Below are 17789 nucleotides of genomic sequence, written 5' to 3'. Positions count from 1 at the left end.
GTGATGCAGGGCTGGGAGCTGTTCACCACGGCTGACGGGCTGCTGGGGGTCGGGCTGCGGGTGGTGTTCGCGGGGAAATATCTGTATGTCTTGTCGAGATTAGACGAGGGGGGCGTGTAGGCTGGTGGGCGAGGTGTACCTCTATAGGCTGATAGAGGTGAGATGGTGTCGGATAGATACAGCGACTGGGCAAGGTGGAAGAAGGTGAAGTTAGTTTGAGGACTTATGGAGATATTTATGGTCAGTTTGAAGACGAGAGGGCCACCGGTTGGGAGGTGAGGTTACGATGCTACCAGAGTAGGATGGGTATGTATATTCAAAGCGACTTGAGAATACCTGATGTATTGGTACACATCTCCCCTATAGAGGTGCTGGAATCTTAAAGATGAGACGAGAGCATGACGAAGATAGTACTAGAGATGGCTGTCAAGATGCAGGATTATCTGAAGAGAAAGGGGGGAGGAGTTAACTGGATGGTAATGCTCTCAGTTATATACGAATCCTATTCCCCAGTATGGCCATCGTTCCATCAGTAGTAACCTGGCTAGGGTTAGGACTAGTATTAGCCTATCGACTCGTTCTTTGTAAGGCTAGTTCGAATACGGGATCGTGTGTTTCTTTGGCGTAATTGAGTCCATCTCCCGTTCGGCTGTTTGTTTCATTACTTTTTCTTTTTCGTTTATTTCTTTGCTTTTTTTTTATGTACCTTTGTGTTTTTGGATTATTTCGGCTCCTGATACCCACCTATGGCCAAGATAATCATGGATAGCTTGTCACAGGAACATTAAGGCGGAACCCAAAGATCTGTGATACCTAAGCAGGTAAATTGTTTCATCTTGCGTATTAAAGGCAGGAGGGACATGAGCTGCTGGCAGAGCCATCCGCGACGACGCGTCGCCGTAACTGAGAATGGCGTATCCGTGCAGCACAATGGACCAAGCCTGACGGAAACTGTCACCCGTAATTCAGTTTTATCTTGGGCCTCAAGTTGATTCAGGTTGTGACTGTCTGTGAAGGGTTCGTTGGCACAGGCGGAAACAATCCGCGCCGAGACTCTTTAAATGATGGCCCGTTGCTCACATGTCCCTCAACCGTTTGGGGTGGGGGCCACGCCCCCAGTACATGGTCCGCTGATTGGCCGGCTCGCCAATTTTTTTTTGGGACTGAACCTCTGCGCCGCTTCCGTTCATGCGTCTCAAGCTGTGCATCTAAAGCAGCAGTCTTTTTTTTTTTCGAAGCACCAGCGAACCTGCAAAGCAGATGAGCCTCCAAGAGATAGTGCTGACGCAACGACAAGTCGGCTAGCCTGGGATCTGACTGGACCACTCGCCAACGATCCCTGGCGTCGACGCCGCACTACACGCTGACCATGGGGCGCATCACCATGTCGACGCGACGACGATTTCTCGTCTGCGGCAACACTCAGAGAAATTTAGATCGACGTATACTATTGAATATTAGTACATAAGGCTGGACACACCTGTCGTTTCCGTTTTGTGCTTCAGTTACACTAGCATTCTGAGTTGTTTTCTGTCTTCCTTTTGTCTCTTTGCAGTCTCTAATGCGACTCTCAGTCCCCATCCACCTCGCCCTTGCGGCCACGACTGCGGCGCAGAACTTTGTGCCCATACCCAAGGACACCAAATCGGTCCCATCCAAGAACTATCCCGGGGCCTCCATTTCCTACAAGCAGGTGTGTGCTTAAAAAAAATGGGATACTCATCATCCCCACCACTAACAGTACCCCCTTAGACCAATATCTGCGAGACAACACCCGGTGTCAAGTCGTTCAGCGGATACGTCAACCTCCCAAGCACACTCCTTGCCGACGTCCCCGCCACCTACAACGCCAGCATTTTCTTCTGGTACTTTCAGGCCCGAAACGATGCAGCCAATGCACCGCTCTCCATCTACATCGGCGGCGGGCCGGGGACGAGCGGGATGGACGACTCGAGCGGGTTCCCGTGCAAGGTGCAGCCCGACACGAACAGCACCGTGCTGAACAAGTTCTCGTGGAACAACAACGTCAACATGCTCTACATCGACCAGCCCGTGTCGGCCGGCTTTTCCTACTCGACTCTCGTCAATGGCATCCTCAACCTCGTGCCGCAGACACCCGAGTCTCAGTTCACGCCCGTCGAGGATCCCACCACGTTTGTGCAGACTAACATCACCACCATCGGCGCCACCATCTCGTTCCCCGACCCCAGCCAGACGGCGCTGACGACCATGCAAGCGGCACGCACTATGTGGCACTTTGCGCAGGTCTGGTTCCAGGAGTTCCCCGAGCACAAGACGTCCAGCCCTAACATCAACATCTGGACCGTGTCGTACGGCGGCTACTTTGCGCCCGCCATCTTTGCCCACTTTGAGCGCCAGAATGACCGCATCGTCGACGGCACCCTCGGCGACCCCAACGCGAAGCCGCTCCGGCTCGGCACCATCGGCCTACAGAACGCGTGCATTGACGCCGAGGCCCAGGGCGGCTTCTATCCCGAGTTCGCCTACAACAACACGTACGGCATCCAGGCCATCCCCAGGGACATCTACGAGCAGGCCAGCCACAACTTCACCAAGCCCGGCGGCTGCCGCGACATGATCCACGCATGCCGCACAGCCGGCGCCCTCGGCGACCCGCTCGAGACGGGCCTCAACACGACCGTCAACGACATCTGCGCCGCCGCATCCACGTACTGCTTCAACGTCGTTCAGGGCGCATACACGACCTATTCTCGGGTAAGCCCCCCCCCCCCCCCCCCCCGCGGGACCCGCAAACCTGCCCGTCGCTCCGACCCCGACCTGACTGACAAATCCCAGCTCCAACCCTTCGACATAGCCTACCCTCTCCCCGCCGTCACCCCTACCGACTACAATTCGGCGTTTTTCAACCGTGCGTGGGTCCAGTCTGCCCTCGGCGTCCCCCTCAACTTCTCCCTCACCTCCCCCGTCACCCCCTCCCTCTTCCTCTTCGTCACCGGCGACCCGATGCGCCGCACCCTCGCCGACTTATCCTTCCTCGCCGCCCGCAACCACCCCATCGCTTTTGTCTACGGCGACCGCGACTACCGCTGTAACTGGCCCGGCGCCGAGAACGTGTCGCTCTCTCTCGACTATTCTGGAGCCGCCGCCTTCCGCGGCGCAGGCTACGCCCCGCTCATGACCAACGAGACGTATCAAGGCGGGTTCGTGCGCCAGGCCGGCCGCGTGTCGTTTTCCAGGGTTTTCCAGGCGGGCCACAGTGTCGCGGCGTATCAGCCGGAGACGGTGCTGCGCATCTTTGAGAGGACGGTGCTCGGGAAGGATGTCGCGACGGGCAGGGAGAAGACGGAGGGGTACGTCAGCGTGGGGGAGAGGAGCGTGGCGGCGGTGAGGAGTGAGGCGCCAACGACGCCGCCGGAGCCGGTGTGTCTCGTGTATAGCCCGGCTGGGACGTGTACGGAGAACCAGCTGATGGCGTTGGCGGCGGGGACGGCGGTGACGGAGAATTTCGTGGTTCTGGAGCCGGACCCGGTTGTCGGTGGTGCTCAGGGGACGGGCGATGGGGGGCAAAACGGCGACGGGGGGCAAAACGGCGACAGGGAGACGAACGGCACGGGGAGGACTGCCATGGGTTGCTCGGTAATAGTCGTTGCGGTGGCTAGTGCTCTGATATTGTAAGATGTGTATATGGCGGCTCGCATAGATTTGGGACGAATGAACTGCTTCAGGTAATTAGTGATAATAAAGTGGGAATGTGAATATGAATGGATATAAACTCAGCGCCGGAATCGCCTCACGCGTACGGGCATCTCTAAATGTCTATGCTGAGAGACCTCGTCACTGTCCCCAGCCCATCCTCACCCGTGACGTGCATCGTGAGATCGATCACGCTCGCCTCCAGATCAACGAGAAGCGAGGTCTGCAGCAGCCTCTGCTTCTCCGGCACGTTCGGCCATCCCCCAGGCCACGCCGGCGCGTACCCGTCCGCATCTACGACCACCGGCGCGTCAGCATCCACCACCAACCCCGCCAGATCCGCATCGTCCACCCGCAGCGGCAGCTCGATCCCAAGCCCCTCCTCCTCCAGTGCGACACACTGCTCCGCCACCCTCGCCGCCGCCCCGCAGTTCCAGATCCCCTCCTGCCTGTTCATCCGTCCCAGTAAGTACAGCGCACGCCGCCTGACCAGCGGGTGCCGGCACCGCACCACCGTCAGGAACAGCGGTGTCGCCACCCCCGGCTCCAGCGACATGAAGAACGGCATCGCCGAGGGCGTCGCCCGCGCGATCTCCTCGGCCAGCTCCACCGCCTGCACGAACCAGCGCAGGCCAGCGTCCCACCGCGTCTCGGGCCCGATGATGCCCGCCGTCAGACACTGCATCAGCACGGCGTGGTACAGCCGCATCACCAGCACCGTCCTCTCCTCCTGCTCCCCGCACCGGCGCCGGCGCCCGCCCGCGAGCAGCCTCCCCAGCGCCGCCTCCCACCGCCGCGCGTCCTCGCCCAGCCGGCCTAAGGCGGCCAGCAGCCCTTCGAGCCCGAGTATCCCATGCTCCGCGGCGCCCGCGACAAGCATAAAGTCCCGCACTAGGCGGAGCACGACGAGCGCGGCCTCGTTGAGGGACGCGAGCTCGGCGCCGGGCCACGCCGAGTGCGGCCCACACGCGGCGTACGCGAGCTCGGCGACGGCGCCGTAGGCGTAGGGCGCGCGCACGTCCTCGAAGAACATGGCCTGCAGGTCGATACGCTCGAGGCTCGGGACGAGGTCACCGACAGCGCCGGGGTCGGGCTGGTCCTGTACGAGGCGGAGGCCGGCGTGCAGATGGATTTGGCATTCGGCCCTATTTCCGGGGTGTTAGGGGGGAGGGCGTTTCGAAAAAAAAAAAATAAATAAAAAATCAAACTGTGATAAAAGGAACGCACCAGAGTCCGGCGAGCTGGGCCGCGGCGGCGAGCGCGGCGCTGAGGACGGCGAGGGTTGCCGGGTCGCGGATCTCCTTGGCCAGGGAGATGGCGCCGTAGTAGTGGCTTGCCGCCTGCCGCGTGAAGCGGGCGATGGCGTCGGGGCCGTCCCGCTGGCGCGCCGCAACGGCCGCCGGCGTGCGGCTGTTGCTGTACTCCCAGCGGCGGTCTGTCGACATGTCAGCCGAAAGCCCGAATGATAGCAGAAGAGAAAAGAGAGAGTGAGAGATAGAGTGAAGAAAAGACCCACGTAGCGCCCCTAGCGCGACTACCACCTTCCATACCGCCCTCTCGCCGCTCGCTATCTGCAGCAGCTGACACTCCCAGAACGGCGCCGGCAGCACGCTGCCCGTCATGGCGCTCGTGCAGTGGCGGAAAAAGTCAAAGCACGCGGCGTCGTCGGCGGCCACGGGCTTGCCCAGCACCCGCGACGCCGGGCCGGCCACGCGCAGCTGCCGCACCGCGTCGGCCAGCGCCCGCCGCGACTGGTGCGACGTCGACGATGCGTACCCGTCGCACGTGCGGCCGGTCTGGACGCAGCGCACGCAGGCGGGGAAGGTTTCGTCGCATTTGACGCGACGGATCCTAGGATCACGGTCAGGATTTTGTGCGTTGTGACTTCTTCCCCTTTTGTGCGGCTGTCGGAATGGGGATGCCGGAGGGGCCGTACTTGCAGGTGATGCATCCACCGCGCGAGCGCTTACCGCCAGCGCTGGCGCTGCGGCTGCCGGGCATGGTGAAGAACTTTTAAGGGTTCCGTCTCAAATTAAGATCGAAAGTTGCACAGCAGTGTTGGTAGCGGAACAGCAAGTTGAAGCTCGGGAAGGGGAACTGACGATGTTTCATCGTTTGAAATCTTCTAAAGATGAGGTTTGGAGCCAGATTACAAACGAGTAAATAGATAAGCTGACCAGACCTCCTAACTCGACCTAACCAATCAGGTTACAGATAAGCTGACCAGACCCACCTGACTTGAGCTGACCAGTTTAGGGCTCAAGCGAGCCGCATAAAATACGATCTGACCAGACCAATTACCCCACACGAGGGATAAAAAATCGTCTAGTCAGGTCAGCTCCCTACCACTTCTTTATATAAATACGCTCATTTCGCCAATTCGTTTGCAAATGAGTTGTAAAATACTTCGTAATAGATTCCTTAATACCTAGGTAACGAATTTCTAATAATAATGTCATTCAATACTTCCCACCTGCATTTCTGATATCCTGATAATCGTTGCGGCGGAACTGGGATTTTATGCTAGGTTCTGGCGGCTTAGAACAAGGGCATCGCATCGCATATCCAAAGTTGAAACCCAACTCTGAGCGAAGAACCTTGCCCAGAAGCTGAACACGCCAGACCTTCAACAATGAGCAATTCCGTCTCGGCCTCGATCAAGGCCTTAATTAAAGGACTGACTGATTGGTTAACGCTGAGTAACTGATTATTGCCTGTCGTCCACCCAGACTGTACTACTAGGCTCCCAAGACTCGGCGACAGTCATACTCTTAAAGACCGATCTTATCAGCCGAAAATGCCTTTGCAGTGGACATTGTTGTTTTCATCGAGCGTCGAGCGCGGCAGCCCTAGGTTGCTGCCCCCGGGAGAGGGTTAGGGTTACCCATAACCGTGGCCGCGCTGTGGGCCAACAACCCCCCTGAAGCGGCCTTCGGTTTCGAAACAAATATTATTGGCAGTCCCGTGCAGCATTCCGGCCATGAGAAAGGTCGCGTCTCTGGCCAAGGGCATTCTTTGGCCCATCCATGTGACATGATACTGTTTAGGCCGTCTTAAATGTCCGCTGGTGACAGCTTATCTTACCCTTCTCCTTTGCATCTTCTGCAACTTTGACAGTGACTACCATTACCACGTTGCTGTTTCATTGGGAATCAAGGCGACAAGCCAAACAAAATTCGCCGTTACCACCACCGAACTGTGAACGGGCTGCAGATGCAGCACTAGCTACCATGACTCCCACGACCCATCCCCCCAACCGAATTGAATACGTGTGGCCTTGCGGCCATTACGAAAATGTCGCTGTTCAGAAAGCACCGGGTATATCCTTTGTTCGAGGGCAATTCACTCTGCCACTGGCCAAGCCACCAGACGACTTCACGGACGAGGAACGGACCGGTGTGCCGGGACAGCGGAAATGCTGCAGATGCCGGGCTACGTGCAACTTATTCAAACCACCCGAGGCTTGTGAGGGATGCAAGCATTCTTTCCCCGGCTGCCAGACATGCCTTATAGTTGACTCCTCGGGCTCCCGCGAAATTGCGACGATTGAGCGCCGCGTGACCGGCGAGTTCGACCAGACGCCCGCCTCTTGGAGATGCAACTCTTGCGAGGTGATCAACGCCTTCGAGAACGAGCTGACGCTCAACGGCTTTCTGGCGCCAAAAGTTCGGGCTTACCGGAAGAGCATGCGCTGCAAGGGGTGCAATCAACCCTTCGCCGAGGATAGTTGGGTCATCAGCCCGTTCAGCATCTACCTTGGGACATGGAATGGAAAAATCGTCGCTGAGGGTGGGCCGTGGCATTGGAGCTTGGACTGGCACCGCGACTTCGCCCGTGAGGACCACCCCAAGGATGACTGCTATGCCACAAGACAGAACGGCAGACGGAGGCGAGAAAACCCATGCATCGCCAGGCACTTCTCGCCCTCTCGTGCGGCGAAGAGACTTCGTGTGCCTGCCTTGTTCGTGGATGTTCACGACGACCACTCGCTGCCGCCGTGTTCTGCCGGGTTGACTCCACTGTACGAGACTCCACACCGCGGAACTCACGACCAGATCGACGACGGCAGATCCGTCGACCCAGAGTTGCTGCACGAGACGTGGACAATTCGAGATCGCCAGACAGTGGATTCGCCCGCCTTCACCGTCGAGTATTACCGGTACAACGACGCCGAAGGCGATGAGCAACAGGCTTCATACTACGACTTGGACCTTGGTTCATACTACGATCCGCCGGGCAGCGAGAACGGGCGGCCTTATAAAGAACAGCGCTCTAAGCGATACCAACCGATAAAAGCGGAGCCGGTTCAAGATGCTAAGCCCTACAAATATCCAGACGAATACCTTGAGGACGGTAGCTCCCAGGGTGTTCACTCAGAAAGCTCTCTCCTGAATGCGTACCTTTCAAGATGAAGAGCACATTCCTCGAAAAGGTACGGGGTCCCACGGCGACTGTCGGCCTGAGTTTAGAGACGCTACGATGCGTTACCTAAAAAGAGAACAATGGGGAAGCTGATGGTGACGGAAAAAGGAGGTTATCGCGGATGAATTCCTTGGAGGGGAAAGGGTGAGCGCAGGCCCAATATGTCTTTAACGGAGCGGGAGAGCCAAGGTTAAGGAATACTAGGGCAGGATGTACCTAGGATGGGACACTATGAGTCGGCGGGTATATCGCGATTGAGAGTGACGAAAAGATGGAGAAGTCGCTGCAAAGAGATACCAGTCCAAAATAAAGGACTAACCTAATTATCGAAAATTTCCTCGTTCGTGCACACCTCTGGATTGCTGCCGGTTGGTAAATGAGCGTTGCCTTTGTATGCTTACGTATTAGTTACCGCAACCGTTTGGATCGGGGCTTGACAGTAGGCAGAAGTTACGACACATTCCCACTACCACAGACGTGTACTATGAAGGCTGTGACAGTCATTAGACCTGAATTATGGCCGCGGCTGAACGTTGGCTCTCGGACCTATTGCAGACACAGCAACTCTAGGTGGCAACAAGCCCCGATCCACGGAATCCAGAAAGCTGAGCATGAGATAATTCGCTAAGTGGATGCAGGGTTGAATGTATAGACAAGTTCGTTTTTTTAGTTGGATTACCTGTGTATATACTTATTGACACCCTTCCCTTATCGTCTTCGTGGTGAGTGTTGTGCGCCTGGACGAGGCGGATGCAGTGATGGCCGGGGAGGGTTCACAAGTGGAACGGGAAGGCCACGATGCTGTATTTTCAAGTAGTCTTAATCCCCTGGACGTCGAGCGTGCTTTTGGTCCAATATACGGAGACATCCGATAATATGCTCTACTATGAATCTGGTTCATGTGGGTGCTGTGTATGGGCAGAATTTAAGAAGCTATCGCCAACCTTTCAACGTTAAGCTCGGCCAAACTTCACATTACTCGATGGACCGGAAAAATGAGTATCGCACTACACTTCCAGAGCTGATTCCACGATGCATATCATAACGTCTTGTAAAAGGAACTATCGGCTAACAATCAGAATAGATCAAAGTGGATGGAAGACGTCCTGGCATGGTCGGAGATAAGATCACCTCTAAGATGGGAAGAATCGCCAACACCTCATCAACGTCGTCGGAGACGATTTCCCACTGTGATTAATTAGAAGGATCATTACCAGCTCTCTTGTCTTCGAATACCCGAAATTGGAAGTGACAGAAGCCTGAAGTCAAAGCGCCCAGGCCAAGACGTCGACGTGACAGGATGGTATAACCAAAATACCTTACGTAACCACACCTGGAGCAGCCTTAGAGACTGGATCTAGCTAATAGGGTTCTCTTCGTTAGCAACAATTGGGTCAAAAGAAATGGAAAGTTGCCTCCTGCCGACTATTGGGCAACAAGGGTTTGCAGTCATGGTCAGATCCGTATTTTGCGGATTTGATGGTTGATTGGTTCACGGCTATCAAGGGAACAACTCATTTCCTACCGTGAGATCTTGGGGTAATAAACCCTATCTCGTTTACACCGAGGGTCAGAATTTGACCCGGAGTTTCAATATACGGTTCGTAAAAGAGGTCTGTTTTGCTAAGTCTATGTCGGAGGCAGGTCACTACGACATGAACGCTCACTAAGCAAATTCGAAACAGTTAAAGTACGATTATAAGAAACATCGCTGTAGAGACCTTTCCAGTACCGGCAAGAAAATACTATGGTACTAGCGAAGTCCCACGGAATATTGAAACTACATGAACCCGACTGAGCGCTTGATACGCTCCATGTCCGCCATTACTTCCCTTGGATCCCGCTGTTTCATAGCCGCTAGGTACTCCGACCTAGGAATTGTGTGTCCTGGTAGATATCCTTGCACGTTGCCCGCCAGCCGCGGGTTACGGTCTTCCGGGGACTTCATACTCCACAAGGTGAAAGATATGCCTTCCATGATCTGGATCTGGAGGTCTGCCAGCAAAACCGATGCATTCTGCTGGCCATCGGGCGAGCTGTCGACAGGCCCGCCATGTTGCTTTATGCCCTTGACTGTCTCCCTAACCAAGTCTACGGCAATGTTGGTCCAACGGCCGGCTTGGCTGCCCGGACCCTGCGGCAAGGGGTTCCCATACTCTAGCTTCTCGTGCCTGATCTGCTCTTGCCCCCGCTCAAAGTAAAACTTCTCGGCCTTCCCTGGCGTACCGGGATAAGGATCATCCGGCCCAACGATAGGATACGTCTTCTCCAAGCTCTCGCCAAGAAAGTCCGAGTCGTTGCCCATACGCGCCCAAGATTCGATCTCTATGGCATGTACCCCTTCTACCAGAAAGGCACGAAGCTCCTTGACTCGGCCGGCTCGGGCATGCTCTAGAGCTTTCTCACTCGATAGAAGCTCAATCACTCGCGAGTCGTACCCACCATTTACCCGTGTCAGGGCATTGTGCAACCACGGCGGGATACGACGCCCTGTTGAGTTGTAGGCTATGTTAAGGGCGCTCCAAACAGGGAAACCGGTTGTAATGAATATATGAGACCAGGTATTGGGATTATGTGTTCGAACCGGAGTGACGACCTTGTTCCTTGACGATGACCCTTGACGAATCGAACCCCCCGGATTTGGCCCATGGTTTCCGGACTTGGGAGATATGGGAGTTGTGGAATGTCCGCTCGAGAAAACTCTGAACATCCGCCCGTCAGGATCGACATGGTTGACGGGGTCATTGGCAACGTAGACGTAGACGTTGACCCCGTCGTTAAGACCAGCGGGGTCACAGCTTGTCCAGCGTCCAAGAGATGGCGCGTAGTACCGCGCCCCGAAGTAATAGAGCCCGTTTTCGCTATCACGCTCTTTGCCGCCGTACCCGAAGCGCTTAGGAGCTTCGATGTTCGGGTGCTGTGCCACGTACGTCGTCGCCCCGTACGGACTGTACTCCTGGTACGTCAGGACACGCGCCTGGTCGTCCAACTCGAGAGCGATGGAGTGATGGGCAGAGAGTTGGTAGCGGGTGAGATTCTGCGGGCCGCTGTCCAACCCTTTGGTCCGCTTCTCGACTCGTGCCGCGACGTTTCCCGCGACACCAGGCACGGCCAGCGTCTCGCGCTCCAAGGTGACTTGGCCCCGCCCGTTGAACCGCCTGAATATCTCGACGCCGACATACAGGCGCTCTTTGACCTTTGTGATCTCGCCCCCATCTGCCATCCGTTCCGTAACTTTGCGTACGCGATTCCCGCTACAATCGTATACATACCACGTCGTTTCAGAGGCTGATGCTCCTCCTGTCTCAGGTCGTCTTGCACTGGCTCGAAGCTGGTCTTTGTGATCCCACTTCATCATCGGCAGGGCGGGCATAGACGTTGTGTTTCCGTGTTGGTCGTAACTGTAGGACTCGGTCACGGCTCCCACAGAGGTTTGAGAGAGCCGATTGCACGCTTTGTCTGGTTCGAGCAGGCTAGATGCTTGGTACAGATAATTACGCGTCCAGTACTGCTGCTCGTTGCTGCCTCGGTGTCTCATAGACAGCAGATTCCCCACCTCATCGTACGCGTACGACTCGAGGTAGCGGCTCATGGTTTTGCCGTCGCCTGGTTGCTGAGAAGGAGTCCAGGCCCCTGCGCGGCCGGGCCGGGAAGTTGTCCCCAGATGCTCCCGGCCTGTGGCCTGGATGAGGCGATAGGTTGCATCGTAGGTGTACTCTGTCGAGGGGTCGACTCGGACGCCTCTATAGAAGATTGCCTGCTGTGACGTGTCCGTGATGGCTATAGCGTTCTTGACTGCGTCATAGGTGTACTGAAGATTTTGGAGACAAGTCCCAGGCCATCCTTGATTGGGAACGTTAGCTTGGTCTCCTGGAAATGAACTCTCGGGTCGGCGAGTCACAGCGTCGGTCACGAGAAATGTGAGCGGGTCATGTGTGTACGTGCTGATGGCACCGTTGCCGTATTCGACCTTCTGAATCTGACCCCGTGCATTGTACTCGACGTCCTTAACGAAGGGGATCGATTGATCTTCTCCCTTGACACGGGCCTGAACCTTCCGGAGCTGTCCTCCATTGGTAAAATGGTATAGGATGACTGTATCATCTGGCATGGCCTGTCTAGTCAGCCGGTTGAGGGCGTCGAAGGACGACGTAATTTTGTACACTTCCTCTTCAAGACCCACATGCTGGCTCCAATCCAAGATACTCTTATACTCTTGTGCGAGCTGGCGCTCGGTGCGATGGGGGCGACCTTTAAAATCATATTGTCCGATGCTGAGAACTCCCGATTGATCGCATATCTTGACGATGTGGCCACGGGCATTTTCCGCGGGGGATTCAACATCCGAAAGGCTCTCCCCGTAGAATATCTTCTCTGTAGTTAACTCATCCCGAGAATCGGTCTGCAAGATGGTCGATGTGCGGCGTCTCAGTGCATCGTACACGTTCTGGAATCGGTGCTTTCGGGAGTCCCAGGAGAGTTGAGTTGCTCCAAACGTGTCGCTTAGCACCCACTTCTCGCCCGACTCCATGCTTTCTTGGTGGATCGGCGATCCAGCCATATCATAGTCGGTCCGCATAACTATGCGGGATTTGGCGTCTCGTGTCCTCCGTACGTGACCCTGAATATCCAATTCCGTCACCGTATGGTATCGAACTCCATTTCCGGCGTCAGCCACCGAGAGAAACACTCGGCCCATAGCATCAAGATGAGCAATGGATGGTGTGTCGGCGTGCATAGCGGCCTTTGCCGCTGCCTTCTGCGCGAGTGGCCCAAGATCTCCACCTTCGCGTTGTTCATACCAGGTTGGTAGGCACTCTGTCTCCGGGACGAGGGCGACTAAAGGGCCGATATCAGCGTCCTCCTTGGGATTATGTAGCACCGTGTCATTCTGATCGTACAATTGGCTATGCCAAGGCCCTATGACAGTCTTATTCCATGAATGGTCAGGGGATATTGTCGACGTCAGGCGCCCGATTGGATCGTAGATCAAGATGGATGACACGCCTGCCGATGTGCCTGAGACGTACTCGCACGTGCTATCGAAAAATGGCTCGTATTGTCGAACGGGCATTCCTTTATTGTTGAACACAGTCCACCCGCTCGTGTTCCAGACCGGTTTCATGTCCTCTCCAGCGTTGGACATCACCTTGTCCTGTACGACTCGCCCGAACCCGTCAAAATAGGAGAAGCCAACCCGGATTGTTGTTTTCTCCCCCGGTATGAGGTCACTAACATGTGTCTCCCGTGCAATGGTCGCTTGGAAAGCGGGTTTCCTTTTTCCGACATCCGCCTCCAGCCAGAAGCGACAGGGATTGAAGATGGTCCGTTGCGTAGCGTTTCCCAACAGAGCCACCGCTTCAGGTCCACTAGGGTCCAGAAGAAAAGCTCGAATCTGCTCGCTGGTCTCTAAGGCAAGGCCCTCCAAACTGTCACCAATACTCTCGTGCTCCTTGCCCATTACTGCCGTTGCCACTACCAACCCCAGTTCATCAAACTTCATAGCAGTCCTGTTGCCGTTCGGGTCAATCACGACATCAGGCTGCATGACTCGGTAGTTGTTCTGACACTCCCAGACATTGTTGGCTGCATCAACGGTCCGAACGGCAAGCAGATGGTAAGTGTCGTAATCAACGGATGTGGTATTTCCGAATGGATCTACCACCCTGCGTGGTAGGAAGAAGCTGCTCTTGGCCTCCGCTACCTCCTGCTCTGCCGTTGTTGCGTCCTTGTTAAAGAAGGATGTCGAAGTCTGCGCCCACCAACATCCGTCGCTGTCGAGGTCGACATATCCTCCGTCATTGAGTGTTTTATTCGGTTCTGGCAGGAGGTTCTCGGACTGTCGATGGTAAACGTTAAGAAGCCCTGGTGTAAAGGTTAAGGTGTGAGACTGCGCGATGATGGCCATAGATTCGATGACACCAAGACCGAGCGGTTTCGCTAGATTGTTACTCCGAAAATAGACACGAGATTTGCGCAACAGCCGTTTAGACTTTGAGTCTGAGACTGGCGTCTCGTATGCAACTGCTGGCATGTTCATAATCTCCGTCGTGTCGGCGATTGAGAGTTTGAATCCGCCTGCCATGGACCCTTTGAATGGGAAACCAGATATCTCAAACGAAAGTGTTTCGCACTCTTGCGGCAGCAGATAATCGTCCGAGCCGTCAATCATATTGGTGTAAGCATTCTCGCTGTACACTACCAACGTCCGGGTCTGCAACTCGGCCTCCTCTGCTTGCAACGTGCTTTCCGCTCTCCCATAGGCTATGGCGAGATGTTTTAAGACGTGACCAAATCGGTCTATCTCTAGGTACTTTTCATGCTGAACACGGGGATCGGTGGGTTCGCGCTCAAAATGGATCCGTATGCTTTCGCGGGGAAATATCGCAAACACCGCATGGCCGTGTGTGTCCTGGGGCTGGAGCAACTGAACCGTATAGCTGTGCTCTGTGACATCATAGGGAATCGCTGCTCTTGCGCTTCCGTCGTCAGCGTATAGCTCCTGGCGGAGCAGACTCCCTTTGAGGCCGCGGTACGACTCCCGCCTTATGCTCGGGTCAGGGATCTGCGGCAGCTCGGAGGGTTCAAGCAGACTGCCCCCTTCCTCTGAGGAATCCGTACTGAAGAACTCATGCATTAATGCAGACATGCCACTATCACGGAAGTCGCCAGTGTGATACCACGACTTGAGGTGAGCAGGCGGTGTGTGCCAAGCCGACGTTGCATCTTTGGTGTCAAACTCCTCCGTATCCCATTGCTCGACCATGGCGAATCCTCTAAACTCTCTCTCATATCCGTCGTAGTATCCATGATGGTAGGCATAGCGGGTTACAAGGCGAGTATTGCTGATTTGATCGTGCACCTCAACCCTTTCGACGCATTGCACCGGAAATGGAAGACGGGTCACCCAGTCCATTCCGCCTGCCCTGTCGTTGACGTAGAATCTGGTCGATGGTGTGTAATGGATCCTGGTTTCTGCGCCGCGATTGTTGGTCTGGCTGACGAGCAGGTGCGGCTTATGGCCATTAGTGAAGTCGATGTAATTCATCGTCATCTCTGCAGCCCCAGGGAGACGAGTGCGCCAAACCAAGCATGTCGTTCCGTTGCCAAAAAGATCAACAGGCTCAACTGTACAGTATTTGTCCACAGGAGCGACGGCAAGGTGTTTGGCATTGGAGAAGCTGTTACCAGCCTCGTTGATGTAGACATCGATGCTGTTCGCGCTGAGGTAGATGATATCGCATGTTCCGGAACCATCAATGTCTGCAAGGAGGAGGCGTTCAGGGTCAAACATGGCCGTCTTGTCAAACCATGGAGAGTTATCAATGTTAACTCTTGGCCCGAATCGACCGTTACCGAGATTAGGCCAGTAGCAGATATCGCCGTTGCGGATGCGGACCAAATCCGTCATGCCGTCTCCAGATATGTCGGCCAGGTGTATAGACTGGTCGACGTCCCGGAAGAGAAGGCCGGCAATATCTTCATCGCCAGCAAATGAGCTGCCACGGCAAGGAGGTCCGTATCCAAGCTCCCCAAGTGAAGGGTACCAGACAAACGCGCACTCCTGGGCAATGAGAATGTCAGGCAGGCCGTCCCCTGTTAGGTCGACGAGACTGACCGTCTCACCGCGTGATACGCTAGGGTGTGAAGCAAAGCTGCGAAACGAACTCCATCCAAGAGCGGTATCAGCATTCCGAGCAAAGAAACCCCAATTCGGCCGAGCCATGCACACGACGTCGAGTGCCCCGTCCCGCTGGATGTCCGTAAGATAAACTCCTTTGGTGTTACTAGGTAATAGTGATGGAACTGAGTAGACAGCCTCGACAGGACCAAACGACGGTGAAATGTGGATCTCCCCGTCCTCTGTAGCATTGCCCCAACCGCTGAGATTACGTTGATAAAGCCATCCGCCGTCATGGGCGACGAGAACGCCTGGGAGACCCTCCCCGTCGAGGTCTACCCATTGGTGCCGCATTCCACCGTATTCACGTGGCAGATTGTGCAGGTCAGGAGCCTCTGCCTGGGAGACGCGGAGCTCAGTCAAGGCCTCGTCTGTTGGGAACCGTGTGTAGCCGAACGTGAGAGGTGGCAGTTGCTTGGTGGAGACGCCTTGGCTGCTCTCGAGGTAGCCGGTGCGTTGAATGCTCACAAGATAGCTCAGCGTGGAGGATTCATCATAACCTAGGTCAGTGGATGTGACGGGATAGTCCATGATGCCTAGGTCGGCGGGGAAGTGGTGAAACATGAGGATACGCTGGCAGCGGCGATACGTGCGTAGCTCAAAGCCAGGCCTGTACGTTGAGAACGCATCCTTCCGGCAAGTCCACGGATGTGTGTCCTTCAGGGTCGGGCGGTGCCTGTCAAACTCGCCATAATCGAAAGCGACGGTAAACATCCAGTCCCTTTGGCTAATCTCAAGCGCCGATGCCGCGCTCCAGCCGGCATCCCTATTTGGTGTCCTGTTTCCGTAGTGAATGAGGCTCAAATATCGGTTTGTTGAGCGACCGATCTCAGTTCGATTTTGCTCATGTGCTTGGCTTGTCTGGACACCGACTGAATCTTCGGCCTTGTACTTGTACACTATCGCATTGCCTTTGCTATCATATTGCTCGGCAAGCAGCCATGAGAAAGTGCGTTGCCCAGACAACACCGGACCAGAAACTCGAGAGTTTTCCGTTTCGCCGTATACGCTTGTGACATTATCGGAGCTCAGGATACGCCAGTGGATGTCCCCCTTCCCGGGATTCTCGTTCTTCGTCCATCGCTCTATGCGTTGGAAAGAGGTATCTATGCGGGGATTGTATCGACTGATAGTGTAGCCATTGCGCAGCTCTGTTTTGATGATTGGCACACTAGTGGTCTTATCAACCTCAATCTCTCCGCTCTCCGTCTTCATGAAAAGGGGAACCAAGTCTTCGGCGCCGTTGAGAAGGAAGACATCAGAATCTTCCGCGTCGTTGTACTTAGGTATGCCCTTTGACGTTTTCCTTGTGATTGCAGGAATGGACAAAGACCAACCGACTCCAAAAAGCCCGTTTCCAGACTCCGAGTCGTAGGTGAGGGATATGGTAGGCCCGAACCCCTGACGGCCCGCAGTTGTTGGGATTGGAATGGTCCAAGATCCTGTACCGTTGGCGGGATTAACAGTAAATTTCTCGCCGGCTCCTGCGGCGGAAACGCCTCCTCCAAGAGATGAAATACTCGGGAGAGAGTCGCCCGCGGTAGGAAAGACAGGCTTTTGCCCCCGGTTACTACCGGTCTGGGCCTCCCCACCCGGTCCACCGTTGGTTTCTGTAACGTTCATTTTGCGGATGGGCGGAGATTGGCTGACGAGACAAAGCCTTGCTAAGCACCGAGACTGAAAGAACTTTTGGACAACTCGTAGTCTCCACAATAGGAGTCTCGAAAGGTGCACTTCGACGGTCTTGAGTGAGACTGCTATTCAGAGCAGGGGGCACACAAGCACGGGTCACGGGGGGTTGACGCGTTGAAGAGCCAATTTGACAAGTAGTGTATTAGTGAGGCTTGGGATACCTTACGCTACTCTGTCACGAATACTCGAAAGTGCTTACACTGCACAGGGCACACCATCTGGTCGCTGGGCGGAGCAGGAGGGACGTTGATGTGGCTTCTGCAATATATTCCGCTTTTAGCTATGTACGTGCAGCTAGTAATCCTCCGGGGTCACATCC

General features: G+C 55.3%; 4 protein-coding genes across 4 annotated transcripts; 2 read left to right on the top strand and 2 right to left on the bottom strand.

The window, feature by feature from the left end:
* Window positions 1-1561: 1561 nt before the first annotated feature.
* On the top strand, window positions 1562-3657 carry MFIFM68171_07262 (uncharacterized protein; the record flags this gene model as incomplete). Its single annotated transcript, XM_071062682.1, has 3 exons — window positions 1562-1693; window positions 1753-2736; window positions 2818-3657. The coding sequence occupies 3 exons, from the start codon at window positions 1562-1564 to the stop codon at window positions 3655-3657; spliced, it is 1956 nt and encodes a 651-aa protein (XP_070918783.1).
* Window positions 3658-3790: 133 nt separating this feature from the next.
* On the bottom strand, window positions 3791-5676 carry MFIFM68171_07261 (uncharacterized protein; the record flags this gene model as incomplete). The annotated part of the gene is made up of 4 exons (XM_071062681.1): window positions 3791-4820; window positions 4903-5110; window positions 5192-5526; window positions 5612-5676. The coding sequence occupies 4 exons, from the start codon at window positions 5674-5676 to the stop codon at window positions 3791-3793; spliced, it is 1638 nt and encodes a 545-aa protein (XP_070918782.1).
* Window positions 5677-6905: 1229 nt separating this feature from the next.
* Window positions 6906-8087, top strand: MFIFM68171_07260 (uncharacterized protein; the record flags this gene model as incomplete). Its single annotated transcript, XM_071062680.1, has 1 exon — window positions 6906-8087. The coding sequence occupies one exon, from the start codon at window positions 6906-6908 to the stop codon at window positions 8085-8087; it is 1182 nt and encodes a 393-aa protein (XP_070918781.1).
* A 1790-nt stretch (window positions 8088-9877) lies between these two features.
* On the bottom strand, window positions 9878-17401 carry MFIFM68171_07259 (SpvB-domain-containing protein; the record flags this gene model as incomplete). The annotated part of the gene is made up of 1 exon (XM_071062679.1): window positions 9878-17401. One exon carries the CDS (start codon window positions 17399-17401, stop codon window positions 9878-9880), a length of 7524 nt encoding a protein of 2507 aa, XP_070918780.1.
* Window positions 17402-17789: the final 388 nt, after the last annotated feature.

Source organism: Madurella fahalii (genome assembly GCF_045866475.1).
Source record: "Madurella fahalii IFM 68171 DNA, scaffold_4, whole genome shotgun sequence".
Classification (NCBI taxonomy): Eukaryota; Fungi; Ascomycota; class Sordariomycetes; order Sordariales; genus Madurella; species Madurella fahalii.
Note: the sequence above shows the minus strand (reverse complement) of the source record. Positions and strands in the feature narration are given on the sequence as shown.